This window comes from Myotis davidii, unplaced genomic scaffold (genome assembly GCF_000327345.1).
Source record: "Myotis davidii unplaced genomic scaffold, ASM32734v1 scaffold2042, whole genome shotgun sequence".
Lineage (NCBI taxonomy): Eukaryota > Metazoa > Chordata > Mammalia > Chiroptera > Vespertilionidae > Myotis > Myotis davidii.
In genome coordinates, this window is record NW_006293469.1 from 43,537 (window position 1) to 61,397 (window position 17,861).

General features: G+C 40.3%; 1 protein-coding gene across 1 annotated transcript in view; it reads left to right on the forward strand.

Moving 5' to 3' along the window:
* The window catches only part of MCM6 (minichromosome maintenance complex component 6), a gene marked incomplete at its 5' end in the record, with an annotated part of 37,400 nt that extends 25,749 nt beyond the window's left edge, over positions 1–11,651 (forward strand). The window contains 5 exons of the mRNA XM_006767151.2: positions 1,647–1,808; positions 5,249–5,384; positions 6,478–6,633; positions 8,845–8,984; positions 11,149–11,651. Of these exons, the coding sequence (XP_006767214.1) occupies positions 1,647–1,808; positions 5,249–5,384; positions 6,478–6,633; positions 8,845–8,984; positions 11,149–11,265 (711 nt within the window). The remainder of the gene's footprint in view (positions 1–1,646; positions 1,809–5,248; positions 5,385–6,477; positions 6,634–8,844; positions 8,985–11,148) is intronic.
* Between the last annotated feature and the right edge of the window lie 6,210 nt (positions 11,652–17,861).

Here is a 17,861-nt window from a genome sequence, read left to right on the forward strand (position 1 = left end):
TGGTGGGTGGGGAAAGGGATGTGGGGGGTGTGGGGGGTGTGGGAAGAGACTGGACAAAAATCGTACATCTATGGATGAGGACAGTGGAGGGGGTAAGGGAGAGGGTGCAGTGGGAACTGGGTGGAGGGGAGCTATGGGGGGAAAGAAAGAGGAACAAATGTAATAATCTGAACAATAAAGATTTAATAAAAAATAAAAACTAAGGGTTATGGATCACTTTTGTGTGAAGAGGCATTTGTTCTCCATGACTGCGTACTGGCCCTTCTCTGTACGCATGATCTTGGCATGCATTCTTTGTTAACATGCTGAGTTCCTTGCTCTGAAAAACTGAGGATTCACTCTAGCTGGTTTGGGTCAGTGGATAGAGCGTCGGCCTGCAGATTGAAGGGTCCTGGGTTTGATTCTGGTCAAGGGCACATGCCCGGGTTGTGGGCTTGAGCCCCAGTAGGGGCCATGTAGGTGGCAGCTGATCAGTGATTCACTCTCATCATTGATGTTTTGATCTCTCTCTCCCTCTTCCTTCCTCTTTGAAATCAATAAGTCATATTAAAAAAAAAGAAAAAGAAAAAAAGAATGATCCACTTATTTACTTGTTTTTTTTAATTTATTTTTTTGATCGATCCTCTTTAAAAAAACTAAGGGTTCTTTGTTATTATTTGACAAGTAATAAGGTTTACTGAAATAGCTAGTGTATAATATATATGTGTATTGTCCTTTTTTTCCCTAAAGACAACATAAATTAATTGAATCTCAAGAATAGCCTGCGCATTGTTTAATGGGCTCTGGCATCTTGGGTGAAAAGATTACATCCTATCCCATTGCTTCAGCTTGTTACATATCTTTTATATATATAAAAGGCTAAGTGTCCGTCCATCTAACCAGTAGCTATCATGCACACTACCACCAGGGGGCAGATGCTCAACGCAGGAGCTGCCATGTTGCACAATGACCATTTAAAAATAAACAGCATCACGGACCTTGCACTGACACACCAACACTCGGCTTCCCCCACATGGGACACAGACCCCGCCACCACCCCACGTGGCCCAAAATGCAGCCCACAGCCCAGCCCAGAAACGGTGGCTGTGGACGCTGGGTAATGATGTCACGTGGCAACATCCAGCTTCCTCTCCCTAGCAATTAGCATCTTTGGAGTTTCTTCAGCCCAGGAACCCAACTTGCTTTATAGCCAGGTGCAAACATTTTACAGTTTAACCAAATGTTTGTGAAGCGTTTTCTCATGCCTCATCTCATTTGATCCTCACAGAAGTCCTGGAGTAGGTAGATAGGAGACTCAGTAGAATCCTGTTTTCTTTTCATTAGCAAGATGTGAATAGCAATATTAAAATATTTCTTCTAATTAATTTCAATGTGCGTGAATCCATGCACCGGGACACTAGTCTTTTAGAAATTGTCATTTTCCTTAAATACTGACCCTGCTGCCTTCCTTTATATAAAATAGTACATGGAATTCACCGGCCTTAGTTTCTGTTGAAAGGCATTTCAGTGTTAATTCCTTGTCATTGGCTTCAAAGTTTTGACTTTCTTAGTTCCCCTAATGTCTCCACCGGAAGGCTCTTAAACCTCTGTTTAACACAGCTCCCGTCAAGTAGAAATGCTCTGATGTCAGTGATGTTCTGAAACAGATTTCCAGAGAGTCGGAGGACTTCATTGTGGAACAGTATAAACGTCTCCGCCAGAGGGATGGTTCTGGAGTCAGCAAGTCGTCCTGGAGGATTACAGTGCGGCAGCTTGAGAGCATGATCCGTCTCTCGGAAGCAATGGCTCGGATGCACTGCTGTGATGAGGTATCAGAGTCACTTTAACACAATGGATGGGAAGAGAAATTGATTTGTTGGCTTATAAGCATGTTTTTATCTTTGGTTTGGGGCATACTAGTATTATATAACTGTTGAGTGCTCGTAGATATGCGACCTTGGGATTTCTCCCTTGAAGAAGGTTACTGTCAAGCATTTATTGAGTGTAGTTAAATAGTAATGAGATAGTCATAGATTTGGTAATACTTATAGAGTGTTACTGTTAACGCTATTCATTCAAGAAACTGCTTATATATGCAGTTCTGATATCCAGAAAGTTTGTATTTTATTTTAGTGGTAACTTGGTTATCTATTGGTTCCCTACAATGAACAGTGATAAAACCAGCATGTTTCATATTTCCTACTCCCCTACCTCTCAACCATCTAATTTTAGAAAATAATGTCTTAGCGTTTACCTTTGTGCAGTCAGATATGCTTATCTATCACTTGATTTATCATATTTTGACTGGTACAAATGAGAGACAATCAGCACATTTATCTCTCAGGTCTTCCTGTTCTCTTCTGTTCCCTTCCCGTTTCTATATATCATTTCTCTATCTTCAGATGCATATCATTTACATTGTGCTCTGTCACTCTTAATTCCCACATTTTTTTAATCTTCGTTTTGTAGCTAAATATATGCAAGGCTCAGTGGAGATTATTTTGTTATGATTTTCTAATCCATTTCTTGGCTGATTGAAATCTACCTATGAAGAGTTCAATGAAAAAAAAAAACACACCCACATTCATGAGAATGATATTCTCTTAGTGTTATGTTATTTATAGCCTTTACCTGAATAATAGCCTGGCTTGATATACAACCTTTGGCTCATATTTTCTTTTTTTGTGAATTTTTCTACTGTATCCTAACATTAACTGTTGCTGTGGGGAAATCTGAGGCCAGCCCTTGATTAATTTTGCTCCCATGAATAACTTGTTCTTTCTCTTTTTCAAAAGTATACTTTTTTATTTTCCTAGGCCAGTAAGTTTATTAGGATATGTCTTGATATCGACTGTTCTTAAATGACTTAGTGTCTTTGTTAATAGTTTTTTGTCTTTTTTAAAAATTGCTCTGCTGGGTTTATCTTGTTACGGGACTCAGCTGGTTAGGGAGGGAGATTTAGAGAGACTGTAGGTTTTTTATAAAAGTACTTGAAGCACCCCCCCTCCCAAAAAAAACAACAACAAAAACATGGACATGTCATTTTTCTTTTAAATAAGCTTTTTTATTGAAGCAGAACATACGTATAGAAAAGTGCAAATATTGTAAGTGTACAACTCATTTAACTTTCAGTGAGCATGCCTGTGTAACCTAATTTCACTTAGTATAATGTCCTCAAGGTTCATCAGTGTTATAGCATGGACAGGATTTCCTTCCATGTAACATTCCATTGTATGTATTTAGCACATTTTTTAAATCCATCAGTGGATATTTGGGTTGCTTCCACACCTCTTGGCTATTTTGAATAATGGTACAATGGGCATGGATATACTTTATTTATGTTTTAGATATTAACCCCCATCATATATATCATTTGCAAATATTTTCTCCCATTCTGTAGGTCACCTTTTTTACTCCATAATTTCCTCAACTTAGAAGTTTTTGAATTAGATGTAGTCTCATTTGTCAATTTTATTTTTTGTTGCCTTTGCTTTATTTTTATTGATTTCACAGAAGAAGGGAGAGGGAGACAGAAACAACAATGATGAGAGAGAATCATTGATCGGCTGCCTCCTGCATGCCCTATACTGGGGGTCGAGCCCACAACCAGGGCATATGCCTTGATCGGGAATTGAACTGTGGCCTCCTGGTTCATAGGTCAACACTCAACTACTGAGCCCCGCTGGCCAGGCTGTTGCCTGTGCTTTTGATGTCATATCCCAGAAACCATTACTAAATCCAATGTCATGAAGCTTTTCAAACCCTGTTTTCTTGTAGATTGTTTATAGTCTTAGGTCTTTAATGTATTTTGAGTTAATTTATTATTTTGAGTTTCATTCTTCTGTATGTGATACCCAGTTTTCTCAGCACCATTTGTTGAAAAGACTATCCTTTCCCCAGTGGGTGGTCTTGACACCTTTGTCAAGATTATTTGACCACATACATAAGGTAATTCCATTTTCATTGCTATATGATCTATCAATGAATATATCACAGTGACTTATCAATTATTCTGTTAATGAACACTTAGTTTCCAATTTGGGTTCTTATGGGATATACATATCGTTTGATCATATAATGTATATATGTAAACATTTCTGTTGGGTATCCTATCTAATAAAAGAGAAACATGGTAATTGGCGTACGACCGCTACCCTTCCCATTGGCTAATCAGGGGCGATATGCAAATTAACTGCCAGCCAAGATGGCGGCCGGCAGCCAGGCAGCTTAAACTGAACATGAGGCTTGCTTGCTTCAGTGACGGAGGACTGCAACGTTCCCTGCCTGCCTTGCCGGCCTCTGAGCCTGCAGTTTGAAACATAGTAACATATAGAAGCTAAAAAACACTCCAGAAACCTGCTTTCAGCGAGCCGGGATCTCAGAGCTGGAGTCAGAGCTGGAGTTATACATTGTTTCGATTACCTACTTTCAGCAGCAGAGGCCTAAGAGCTGGAGCCTCAGAGCTAAAGCTGGCCCAGAATTAAAAAGAAAAAAAGGAGCGGTTGGGAGCTTCCATCACCCGCCAGCTCTGTGCATGACAGGGTACGGAGCCCCAACCCCCTGATGGGCCCTGCTCTGTGAGTGACAGGAGGTGGTGCCGCCACCTCCCCATCGCCCTGCGGCTTGAGTGTGACAGGGGGCAGTGTCCCAACCCCCTCAATCGGCCCTACACTGAGCATGACTGAGGGTGGCATCGCAACTTCCCAATCTGCCCTGCCCTGTGCATGACAGGGGGCGGTGCCCCAACTCCCCAATCGGCCCTGTTCTGAGCCCGACCAGGGGCTGCACCTAGGGATTGGGCCTGCCCTCTGCCACCCGGGAGCAGGCCTAAGCCAACAGGTCATTATCTCCCGAGGGGTCCCAGACTGCGAGAGGGCACAGGCCGGGCTGAGGAACCCCCCAAGTGCACAAATTTTTGTGCACTGGGCCTCTAGTATATATATATTTAGGAGTGGAATTGTTGGGTCTTAGGTTGTGCGTGTGTTCAGTTTAGTAAAGATTGCCAAAAACGGTTTTCCATAGTGCTTGTATCAATTTATATTTCCACCAGCGATGAATGAAAATTGTTCTACATTCTTTTCCAACACTCAATATTGTTGGTCTTTTTAGCCATGCTGGTGACTGTATGGTACTATGTCATATTTCATGTCTGTGTGAGGGAGGGAGAGTGTGAGTAAACCAAAATACCACTGTGATTTTGTCTGGAGAAAATCTGTTTGGTAAACCAAGAAGACTGACTTACTGATTTACCTCATCTTGATTGGTTTAGGTCCAACCTAAACATGTGAAGGAAGCTTTCAGGTTACTAAACAAATCCATCATCCGTGTAGAAACACCTGATGTCAATTTAGATCAAGATGAAGAAGTCCAAATGGAAGTCGATGAAAGCCCAGAGGGTATCAATGGTGAGACGTTTGTTTATAAATCTGTTTTGGGATTAGAGTCCAGAATGCCCTCTGAGATGCCATGGTAAAAGTGCACTTGTTGATGGTTTTGAAGTCTCTGTGGCAAAAGGAAAAAGTGGATATTGAATTGTAATTAACTGTTTATAAGTTAAAATTTAATTAAGTAATTAACATAAAAATGTATTCTTACAAGACAAAATACACCAAAAATGGTGATAGTGGACTTAATTCCCCAACCTATTGTTATTTTGCTTTTGAATTAAAAACATTTTCTCAAATACATTAAAACAGGAAATTACCAGAATTTAAAGTTTTACATAAAAGGATAAAAAATTGCGTATAATATTATAGATGCATTTTAGATCATGAAATATTTTTTTATTGATTTTAGAGAGAAAGGGAGGGGGGAGAGTGGGAGGGAGGGAGGGAGGGGGGGAGAGAGGGAGAGAGAGAGACATCAATGATGAGAGAGAATCATTGATCCACTCCCCCTGTACACCTCTTACTGGGGATTGAGCACACAACCTGGGCATGTGCCCTTAACCAGAATCGAACCCAGGACCCTTCAGTCCGCAGGCTGACACTCTGTCCACTGAGCCAAACCAGCTAGGGCTAGATCATGAAATCTTTATATCTCTCATCCTTCCCATTTCTTCTAACTCAGTTATCTTTACTAATAGCACTTACGAATTTGCCCTTTTTTTTTGTTTGTTAATCCTTACCCGAGGATATTTTTCCATTGATTTTTAGAGAGAGTGGAAAGGAGGGAGAGAGAAAAACTTTGAAGTGAGAGAGAGACATTGATTGGTTGCCTCCCACATGCACCCCGACCCAGGCCAGGGAAGGAGCCTGCAACTGAGGTACGTGCCCTTAACCGGAATCGAACCTGAGACCCTTTAGTCTGCATGCTGAAGCTCTAGCCACCAAGCCAAACTCTCTAGGGCTGCTTTTAATTTTTATTTGTGAAATTACTAAATACCCAATATATCTTTGTTTTGAAGTTAGTATTGCACTATTAGTGTATGTATAAACATTTGATGCGGGAGTTTTGGAGGAACAGAAGGAAGACTCAGGTGGTTGATGTTTCCCTTAGGTCACGCTGACAGCCCTGCTCCTGTGAATGGAATCAACGGCCACAGTGACGACACAGACCGCGATTCTGTTCCGAAAGCCTCCCTAAGGCTGGGCTTCTCCGAATACTGCCGAATCTCTAACCTTATTGTGCTTCACCTCAGAAAGATGGAAGAAGGTGAGGCCCCCAGGCTCAGTCCTTTGATAAGCTGTGTGTACATAAACCACTTCTGATTGCTAAAGGTTGTGTTTTGTCAGGAGAAATGATAAATTGTCAGACAATCTTACTTTGGCAGGGTGTCAGCATATTCCAGCCTGGACTTTTCCCCATGAGTTCATTGTCAGACAAGATTTATGGGTTATTCTTATTAATGTTGGCCAATTTTAATAGCTTGGAAGCAGGATTTGGGATTCTATAATACATAGAGAAGGCCTTTATAATGTTTTTACAGACGCAAAAATCACTATTCCTTACTATAGCTTTATTTTAAATGTATGAACTCCTAGGTTATTTATATTTCATAGGCAAGTAATTGAACTCAAAAGACTGTATCAGCACAAAAACGTTCCAGACTAGGAATAAACTAAAACCCTCATTTCTCCATAGTTTAAGTGTGATATCTGGATAGTAGTACATTTCTCACCCGTAACTGCTTTCCCACAAGATAGAAGGAAAAAATAATGAAATCAAGGAGTAAAGCTTAAAACTTTAATTTGGTGGTTGGCCATCAGACATTTCTTATAAGTTCCAATATTCCGGCTTTTGGACAGATGCTGTCATCACAGCACCCTGTCTGAGATGGAGTAAAGGAAGACCAGAGACTGTCTTGGCTTACTAAAGGTGTGAGCCCTGTAACCTCTGCTCTCTTTCCCCTGATAACTGGCCAATGGGCGGGAGGAGAGAAGATAGTAAAGGAGCCACTAGAACAGACAGGTGCTCCCTTTTCATTTAAAAAGATTTAGGCCAAAGCCGGTTTGGCTCAGTAGATAGAGCGTCGGCCTGCGGACTGAGGGGTCCCGGGTTTGATTCCGGTCAAGAGCATGTGCCTGGGTTGCGGGCACTTCCCCAGTGGGGGATGTGCAGGAGGCAGCTGATCAATGTTTTTCTCTCATCGATGTTTCTAGCTCTCTATCTCTCTCCCTTCCTCTCTGTAAAAAATCAATAAAATATATTTAAAAAAATAAAAAGATTTGGGAGCTCACAGGTTCTTATGTTGATGTTATACTTTATTATTCTAGTTCTCTCTCGCACAACAAGTTTTAAACATGGCAGACCATTGATGGGGCAAAGATATGATTAGCACCCAGATAGTCTGCATTCCATAGATAAATTCTACTAGGTCTTCATTTCTTTAAAAAAGAAAAAAAGTCACTGTTCACCCAGCCAATTAGATGATGTTTTACTTAAAATGGCAGAACCTATTGACGATGTTAAGCGAGTACTTTACAGCCATAATAAACTTTTCAAAGGAAGTTATCAGTAAAGCTAGAATTTTCCAATTTTTATTTTGCATTTTATTAGCAATTGCTAGAATCAAGACTAAGTAGACTTTTTTTTAGGTTATATTTTATTTCTGTGTTATAATATTATGCAGGTTCCAACTTTTCTTGTGAATTTAGAGTTCTGCTTTGGACTCTTAGAACCACACAGTTCAGTCAGTATGAATAGACCTTGCTGGAATCAATTGTTAATTTTTTGTTTTGAATAAAATCCTGTGGTTTTGTTTTTTAATGTTTTTATTGATTTCGGAGAGGAAGGGAGAAGGAGAGAGAGAGAGAGAAACATCAAAGATGAGAGAAAATCATCAGTAGGCTGCCTCCCGCACACCCCCTACTGGGGATCAAGTCTTCAACATGAGCATGTGCCCTGACTAAGATTCGAACCCATGGCCTCCTGGTTCATGGGTTGACGCTCAACCACTGAGCCACACCGGTTGGTGAATTCCCATGGTTTTTGCTTCTCAATTGACCTCAATTCCAGTCTTTTTCCAAAGAAGAAAAGTTATATTTAAGAAGTTTTGCTTGCTGTTGTTTCATTCCTAATTTATGACTTCAGTTGCTGTTGGCAGACATTCTCTTAGATGATGAAGCATAAAAAGGTGAAGGAAACACCTTATACTCTGACATATTAGTAGCTTTAAGGCTTGTTTCTTATCATCTCTATTTAATTTGATTTTTCTCTTCAGGATAAAATCAAGCATACAAGTAATATGACAGATTATTTCAGGCTTATACTGGAACATTGCAAATCTTACTTCGGCAGATACACTTTCTGACTGGTTGGTGGTTATCTAATCTGTACATATCTGTGTGTGCAAGCCCCCAGGATTGACAGTACAATTTGCTAGAAAGATAATTTAACCCTTTTAAAATGTATTTTTTGTTGCAGAAGAGGACGAGTCGGCATTAAAGAGGAGTGAGCTTGTTAACTGGTACTTGAAGGAAATTGAATCAGAAATAGATTCTGAAGAGGAACTTATAAATAAAAAGAGGATCATAGAGAAAGTAATTTATCGACTCACGCACTATGTACGTACAGAACTTTGCTTGCTTGGTTTTGATGAGGGAGGGAGCTCGTGCCTCTTGTGTAGGTTGGTTAGATGTTCGTTTATTTTGAATCATTGGGTCTAGTCAGAATTATGAATTCTAACAGAATTGACAATATTTGATTGACTTATTTCCCCTATTATAACAAGCAGAATGTAAGTCAGATCTGGGAAGGTGGATTTAGGGTTTTATTATTTGAGGGTTTTTAACCTTTGTTTTCTCTCTCATTACAAACTTTCAAGCGACAACCACTATTACCTAATTTTTATATTTCACCTTCCTTACTTTCATTATCCAGTTTAAATTCTAATAATCACTCTTGTCTTTTACCTTCAACTTCATTCTCTCTTTGTGTTACTTGTTTGGCCAGACCCCAGTCTTGGTTAAATCTAATTCTTTCTTTATACTCACATCCAAGCATTTAAAAATATCTAGAGAAAAGCATGCAACCATGTTCCCATTCTTATTTAAATGCATGACCACAAGTCTCCAGTGGACAATTCTGTATCTTACAGACTTTACAGTAGCCCTACCGGTGCTGTTACTTTTCCCTAGTCAGTTCACTTTCCCACTCTGGTAAAGGACCATTATATACGTACTTTCTGCTCAAATTAATTGGCCCTTCTCAGTATTCAACCTGTCGGCAACATTTGTCACAATTGGTCTTTGCTCCTGGAAATACTTGTTCCCTTGGCTTCTGAGTCACCATATTCCCCTGGGTCTTCTCCTGTCTCACTGGATATTTCTCTTCAGTCTCTTTTTCTGAATCTTTTTCTCTTGTCACTTTTTTTAAAATTTCTTTATTGGTTAAGGTATTACAGATGTGTCCTCATCCCCCCATTAACCTCCAACCTCCCCCGCTCTTGTCACTTTTTAAATGGAGTACTGTGCTCATTCCTCAGACCTCTTTTCTGTTTACATTCACTACCTAAGTCAGTGGTTCTCAACCTTTTGGCCCTTTAAATACAGTTCCTCATGTTGTGACCACCAAGTGTAAGATAAAATGTGTAAGATAAAATGATCCATGTGGAAATCCACATTGGGCCACATTTCAAAATTAACCGATCTACACTGATTAATTTGACTCACTGCCTGAGCTAATTCACGCAAAAGACTAGCGAACTTGTACAGTGCTGATCAAGTGTCCTCCCTCTGAGGGTGTGTTAGTACATAGAGTGCTTGAAAGTGTCCAGTCCCTCTTAATGGCATTAGTGCTCATTCTGTGGGACTTTGCCACCTTCTTAGGATCAAATCACTGTTCCCTGAGTTCCTCCATACAGGCTTGGGTACGAGTCCTTCTCATTTGTAGATATTTTAGGTTGATGTATAGGTACATCATAGGCTTGAAATCTGTCATCAATATTTTTAAGCCACCTGGCATGTTCTTTTTTTTAATTTATTATTATTAGCTCTTAGATCAGAGTGAAATTTATCTTCAGATTCTACCTCTGATTTATGAATGGGTAGTAAAGAAAGAGTTCAATGACCAGTAATTAAAATTATCAAGATATTACGTGAAACTAAATACTTTTATCAGAGTGATAAACATATCAGAGTATTTTACACAATTGCAAATCATAAAATTCATACATCTTGCCTTTTGAAATTATATTTACAAGTATTTGATGTAGTATGCCAGAAAACCTTATTAAAATCACAATGACTGTTGAGCTTACTCACACAATCCTTAAATTTTTCTTTTAAATGTATTTTTACTGGTTTTAGAGAAGAAGGGACAGAGGGAGGGGAGGGGAGAGACAGAGAGACAGTCAGAGACGTATCACTTGGCTGCCTCCTGCACAACCCTCTATTGGGATAGAGCCCAAAACTGGGCATGTGCCCTGATTGGAGGTCGAACCAGCCACCTCTTGGTATGACGCTCAACCACCCGAGCTACATCACCCAGGTCCATATTTCTTAATTTTTAAAAGGAGGTTTATGGTGTGAAAAGGTCTATATCCTAATGGGGACAGGTTTAGCAGATCCATAGTAATGATTTTAAAGTATAGTCCTTTTTCTAAGAGTGTCTGGAGGGGAAATGAAAGAAAATGCTAGTAGCAGACACTCAGGAGAAGGGTCAGGTGCTGTGTACCTGGCATGTCGATAACACTGTGGAGACCTGAGGACGAATGTTTGTGCTTCACAGGATCATGTTCTCATTGAGCTCACCCAAGCTGGATTGAAAGGTTCCACGGAAGGGAGTGAGAGCTATGAAGAGGATCCCTACTTGGTAGTGAACCCTAATTACTTGCTTGAAGATTGAGATATTGAAAGCAACTAACCAAAGAAACTGTGGCCCTCTGCTTCCTGGCCTGGAGCCTGGGGTCTGAATGGAGCTCTGCTAGGGAGAGAATGTTTCTGGGAGCAAGGCTTCGGGAAGATCATTGCTGAGTAACGAACCAAGTTGAAGGTCCTGTGTGCCGCATTCCTGTCATACACTTCTATGCCAACGTGGGCCTCTGTTTAGCGTGCTTCTTATCTAAGTGAAGTTGGAACCTAATAATGTGTGGTTTCAGTAACTAAGACCTTTGCTTTCATTTGTAGGAAAAAGGTCCATTACTTTTATGGTATGTAGTATTTTATTGGGGAAATAACTTTCAATTGCTAACTATTGCAGTTTTTCACCAAAATAAAATAACTTGTTTTGCATTTGTCTTCAATTTATTTATACTCTTACTAGAGGCCTGGTGCATGAATTAATGCACGGGTAGGGTCCCTCAGCCTGGCTGGCAATCGGGGCCGGCTGGCCAGAGGGAGGGACTGCAGGAGGTTGGCTGGCCACAGGAGGTTGGCCAGCCGCGGGTTGGTCATGCACCAGTGGGGTCCTTTGGCGTGGCCTGCGGGGATTGGGCTGAAACCAGCAGGCCAATGCCGCCTGCTACTCCTGCCTGCCGCTCCCGCTCATCCCAGCCCTGCTGCGCCTGCCGTGGGCTCGCACCCAGTCAGTCCCAATTGTGAGAGGCTCACACCACAGCAGCGCTCGCCAGCCGTGAGCCCTGCGTCTGGCTCCCATTGGTCAGCTGAACGGTGTTACCACTGTGGGAGCACATTGACCACCAGGGGGCAGCTCCTGCATTGAGCACCTGCCCCCTGGTGGTCAGTGTGCATCATAGCGACTGGTCAACAGGTTGTTCAGTTGCTTAGGCTTTTATATAGAGAGAGGTTGTTTCCATCTACTTGTAACTATGAGTCTTTTATTATTTTTAAAATATATTTTTATTGATTTCAGAGAGGAAGAGAGAGAGAGAGAGAGAGACATTGATGATGAGAGTAAATCATTGATCACCTGCCCCTTGCACGCCCCCTACTGGGGATCGATCCCCCAGCCCGGGCATCTGCCTTTGAATTAGTCTGCAGGGTAAAGCTCTATCTACTGAGCAAAACCATCTAGGGCATCATTACTTTGTACTAGTTTAACTTCTGTGCCCTAAGAGTTATTGTCTAACTTTTTTAAAAATATATATTTTATTGATTTTTTTTTTACAGAGAGGAAGGGAGAGGAATAGAGAGTTAGAAACATCGATGAGAGAGAAACATCAATCAGCTGCCTCCTGCACACCCCCTACTGGGGATGTTCCCGCAACCAAGGTACATGCCCTTGACCAGAATCGAACCTGGGACCTTTCAGTCCGCAGGCCGACGCTCTATCCACTGAGCCAAACAGTTAGGGCTCTAACTTTTATTTTAAGGGAAATCTGTGATTTGATATATTATAAACCATTTCCAAATTTTATGGCTTTCTTCCAGGTAAAAGTTATTGCTGTTTATGATACTAACTTCCTGAAACTTAGTTATCAGTATACTGATGATGCAGTTTCTATTGCAGCTTTTACCAGATTCATTCTTGGCCTGTAGAGCCAATTAAGGCGTGTTCATATGTGGTATGTGAGTTCAATAATAGTAATTTCACTCTCCATTGGCTTGAAAAAGATAGGGTAGGGACACTGGGAATAGAGAAGCTGCACAGTTAGCAAATGCAGGGTTATAAGCTCCTTCAAAGGTATGTTCCTAATTAATGAGGGTTTTAGAGGCTGTTGGGATGAAGATACCTTGGGATCTCAGACTTGCTAGCGAGGCAGCTCTGAGATCCTGGTGTAAAAAACGGACAAATGTCAGGCAGGACATTCAGTAACAGGTGTTAGGAGGAAGAACATTCTAGAGAAAAGCTAGGAGACAGCAAGAAAGAGCCCTTCTCTGTACTGACTCCCACTCAATGAAAATGGTGTTAAGAGGTCCTGAAAGAAGAGAAACAGCCTGACAGGAGTTTGAACTTTAATTTGATCAACTATTTGCCCAAAGGAAAATTTGAAGCATAGGAAACCTGAGTTCTGTTTTGATGAATCTCATCCCCTTCCCAATTCTACCATTAATGGGAGTGCAGGCTCCAGAGCGAACGAGGGAATTACTACAAATGCAGTTAGAGGGTTTTTTTAAAAAATATATTTTTATTGATTTCAGAGAGAAGAGAGAGAAACATCAATGATGAGAGAATCATTGAGCAGCTGCCTCCTGTGCGCCCCCTACTAGGGATTGAGCCCGCAACCTGGGCATGTGCCCTTGACCAGAATCAAACCTGGAACCCTTCAGTCCACAGGCTGATGCTCTATCCACTGAGCAAAACCAGCTGGGGCTACAGTCACTTTTTGTCCGTCTGAATGAGTGCTTACATTTCCACATCACCCCTTCCTCCTCATGTTACTTGTCAGGAAGGTAAAGTGGATAACAGCATATAAGATCTTTAGTAAGTGGGTAGATAGAGCAAGTCCCACTCAGTAGTGGGACTACTTGAATGTTGAAATTGTCAACTATAAATTTAATTTATTTTCAACCAAATCCCAACAGGTGTCCATCAACAAGAGGAGAGTTCCTAAATTTCTAGAAACATCCAACTTACTGAGAATCATGAAGGAACAGAAAATCTGAGCAGACTAGTAAGGAGATTGACTCAATAATCAAAAACCTCTCAGCAGTCCTGCTGGTGTGGCTCAGTAGTTGAGTGTTGTTGACCAAGAGGTCACCAGTTTGATTCCCAGTTAGGGCACATGCCTGGGCTGCTGGCTCCATCTCCAGTAGGGGGCATGCAGGAGGCAGCCAATCAATGATGATTCTCTCATTGATGTTTCTATCCCTATCTCTTCTCTCTAAAATCAATAAAAACATATTTTAAAAAAGCAAACAAAACAAAACCTCTCAAAAAAAGTCCAGGACCCGATGGCTTAAATGGTGAATTCTACCAAACATTTGAAGAATTGATACCAATCTTTCTCAAACTCAAAAAAGTAGAAAAGGAGGGAACATTTCCAAACTCAGTTTAGTAGGCCATTATTACCCTGACAACAAAACTTAAGGAGGTCGCCAAAAGAAAAGAAAATTACAGGCCAATATCCCTGATATTAGATGCAAAAACCCTCAACAATTATTAGCAAACTGAATTCAACAATACATTAAAAGGGTCATACATCATGATCAAGTGGGATTTATTCCAGGAATTCAAGGATGTGCAATGCCCACAAATCAATGTGACTGATACTCCACATTAACAAAATGAAGGCTCTCCTATGACTCAGAGATTTCACTTCTGGGTATATATCCGAGGAAACCCAAAACACTAATTAGAAAGAATATGTTCATTGCAGTGTTATTACAATAGCCAAGATTTGGAAGCAATTCAAGTGCCCATGAATAGACAAATGGGTAAGAAAGCTGTGGTACATATATGCAATGGAATGTTAGCCATAAAAAAAGTGAAATTTTACCACTTGCGACAATATGGATGAACCTAGAGGGTATTATGCTAAGTGAAATAAGTCACACAGAGAAAGAAAAATACCATATGATTTCACTTATATGTGGAATCTAAAGAGCAAAATTAATGAACAAATAAAATAGCAACTGACATAGATACAGAGGTCAAGCTGATGGTAGCTGGTTTGGCTCAGTGGATAGAGCGTCAGCCTGTGGACTAAAGCGTCCTGGGTTTGATTCTGGTCAAGGGCACATGCCCAGATTGCAACCTTGATCCCCAGTGGGGGGCATGCAGGAGGCAGCCGTTCAGTGATTCTCATCATTGATGTTTCCATCTCTCCCTCTCTCTTCCTCTCTGAAATCAATAAAAAATATATATTTTAAAAAATCAGCTTCATTTCAGCAAAACCTAGATTCTGATTGTTCTTTGAAGGAGTTGGTAATGGCCAGGATCTTGATGTGAAAACACTCATCTGTAAAGATACTAGTATATGTGCCCCTATGTTCATTTCAGCTTTATTCACAGTGGCCGAGACATGGAAACAGTGTCCTTTGATGGACAATTGGATACAGATATGCTACATATATTCAATGGAATATTACTCAGCCATTAAAAAATTAAAATATTGTCATTTGTGACCACATGAATGGATCTTGAGAGTATTATGCCAAGTAAAAAAAGTCAGATGGAAAAGGTTAAGAACCACATGATTTCACTCATATGTGGGATAATACACAAAAAGCAATAAACAAACAAAAAACAAACTCATTGATAGAGACAACAAAATGATGGTTACCAGATTTGAAGCTTGACATCAAGGCCATCTTTAAAATTCCAGTAAATGAAATAAAATTGTTTCTATTTTTTAAAAAAATAGGAAGAGTAAATGTGTGTGTGCAACACCAAGAAAAGTCCAGGAAAAAGAATGGAAGGAGGGGCTATGTCCTATCATAAAGTAAAAAGTACTACACAACTATAGAAATTTAAATTGTGTGGTATTGTCACAGGAATGGATAATCAATCAGTAGAAAGTCCCGACATATCTATGTCTTCATAGAAATTTTGTTTCTGGTAAGGTAGCATTTCAAGTAGTGGAAGAAGATGGCCTATTCAATAACATGTTAAAAATTGATAAGCCATGCCACACAATATACATACAGTTAAAATTCAAGATGAGCTAAAGATCTAAAGATTTAAAACAAGATAAAGGAATACAGGTTTGACGTGAGACTTAAACTATGGTATCAGGAATGTACTTTAAAAGACACCATAAACCATATTAAAGGACCGGGGAAAATTTTTTCCTATCATGTTTTTTTGTTTGTGTGTGTGTTTGTTTTTAATCCTCACCTGAGGATACATGAGAGAGAAGCGTGATGGGCTGCAGGATTGGCACATGCCCTGACCAGGAACTCAGCCCATCACCTGTGGGTGTACAGGGGGATGCTCCACCCACTGAGCCACCTTGCCAGGGCTCTATCATGTTTTAATATATGACATCCAAACTCTATTAAAGAGTTTTTATTTCAGTAATAAGTTAAAATAATAAAAATGTACAAAGGATATAAACATAAATCTCAGAAGAAAAACAAGCAGCCCCAAAACATGAAGAGCTACATTTTAAGCAGAAAAATAAGAAACCAATAAAGATAATATTTTCATTCTTCCAAGTGTCAAAAATATCAAGTTTTATAACAAGTGTTAGCAAAGCAGAGAGATTTAAGCACAATTCTGTCTGTAGAATTTAAATTTGAAGAAACCTGTTTTGGAAGACTTTGTATTTCTTTTTTTCTTTCTTTCTTTTTTCAAAATATATTTTATTGATTTTCTACAGAGAGGAAGGGAGAGAGATAGAGAGTTGGAAACATCGATGAGAGAGAAACATCGACCAGCTGCCTCCTGCACACCTCCCACTGGGGATGTGCCCACAACCCAGGTACATGCCCTTGACCGGAATTGAACCTGGGACCTTTCAGTCCGCAGGCCGACGCTCTATCCACTGAGCCAAACCGGTTTCGGCAAGACTTTGTATTTCAATCAGAATTTGAAACAGATATGCCATTGGGTCAACTTAATTCCTAAGAATCTATGTTAAAGAAATAGTCACACATGTGGACAAAGATATGTAATGTATAGGTAGAAATGTATATCTATATACATTTGCAACCAATTAAAATTAAGATAGAACCAGTGTTTAATATGCAAGAAGTTAAATTATGTTACCTCCTTTCTGTGGAAGAATGCTAAAAAGAGGTGGGTCTATACATTCTGATGTAGCCAGAACTCCAGCAGCTACTAAGTGAAAAGAAGAAAGCAAGCTGAGGAACAACCATAATCCTGTATATGTTAAATTATATTATACATTTAAAATGTCATACACCTACTTATGTTTGCATCGAATATATGCAATAACCACTATCACTCAGTTGCATTGTTCTAAGCATTTTAAAGAATGACCTCATTTCATTCTCACTACCAGCTACTTCATTCTACAGGTGAAGAGGCAGGCATATTAAGGGCTTTTCTCCAGGAGCGATTTAAACCAGCTTTCAAACTCCCGCATTACCATTTGGCCACACGGAGAAGGAAAACTGGGAGGAAGCGATGTCGAATTGCTTACACCAGGAAGAGGCGGGCGGGAGGGAAAGAACTTACAGGGATGTTTCATATGTTTCTATATTATTTGAATCTTTTACAAAATGTTTCATCATATTCAAAGGGGGGGAAAGTTTGGCAAGGGACTCGCTTTTGTTGCGTTATGGAAACAAATTTTAAAATGCTTTGTAAGAAGAAAAAAAAATGTGGAGAACGTGTCTTTCTTCAGACATTTTCCAGGTTCCTCGGCTTAAATCGCCTTTACATTTTCCGACATCACATCGCTGAACGATGCACTGATTGCATTATCACCGATGACCAGTTACCTATTAAGTGTTAATACTCACGTCGCCTTTTACAGCCTCTGCTGTGGCTATAAAGTCAGGCTTCCACCGCCTCCCAACAGGTCCTCGGAGATGGAGCTGACCTGGAATTTAGCCCTTTGCGTTTTCCTAAGTTTTCCGCGCGGCGGGTCCGGCTGGGAGCCTGCCGGCAGCTTCATGGCAGCGGCCGGTCCC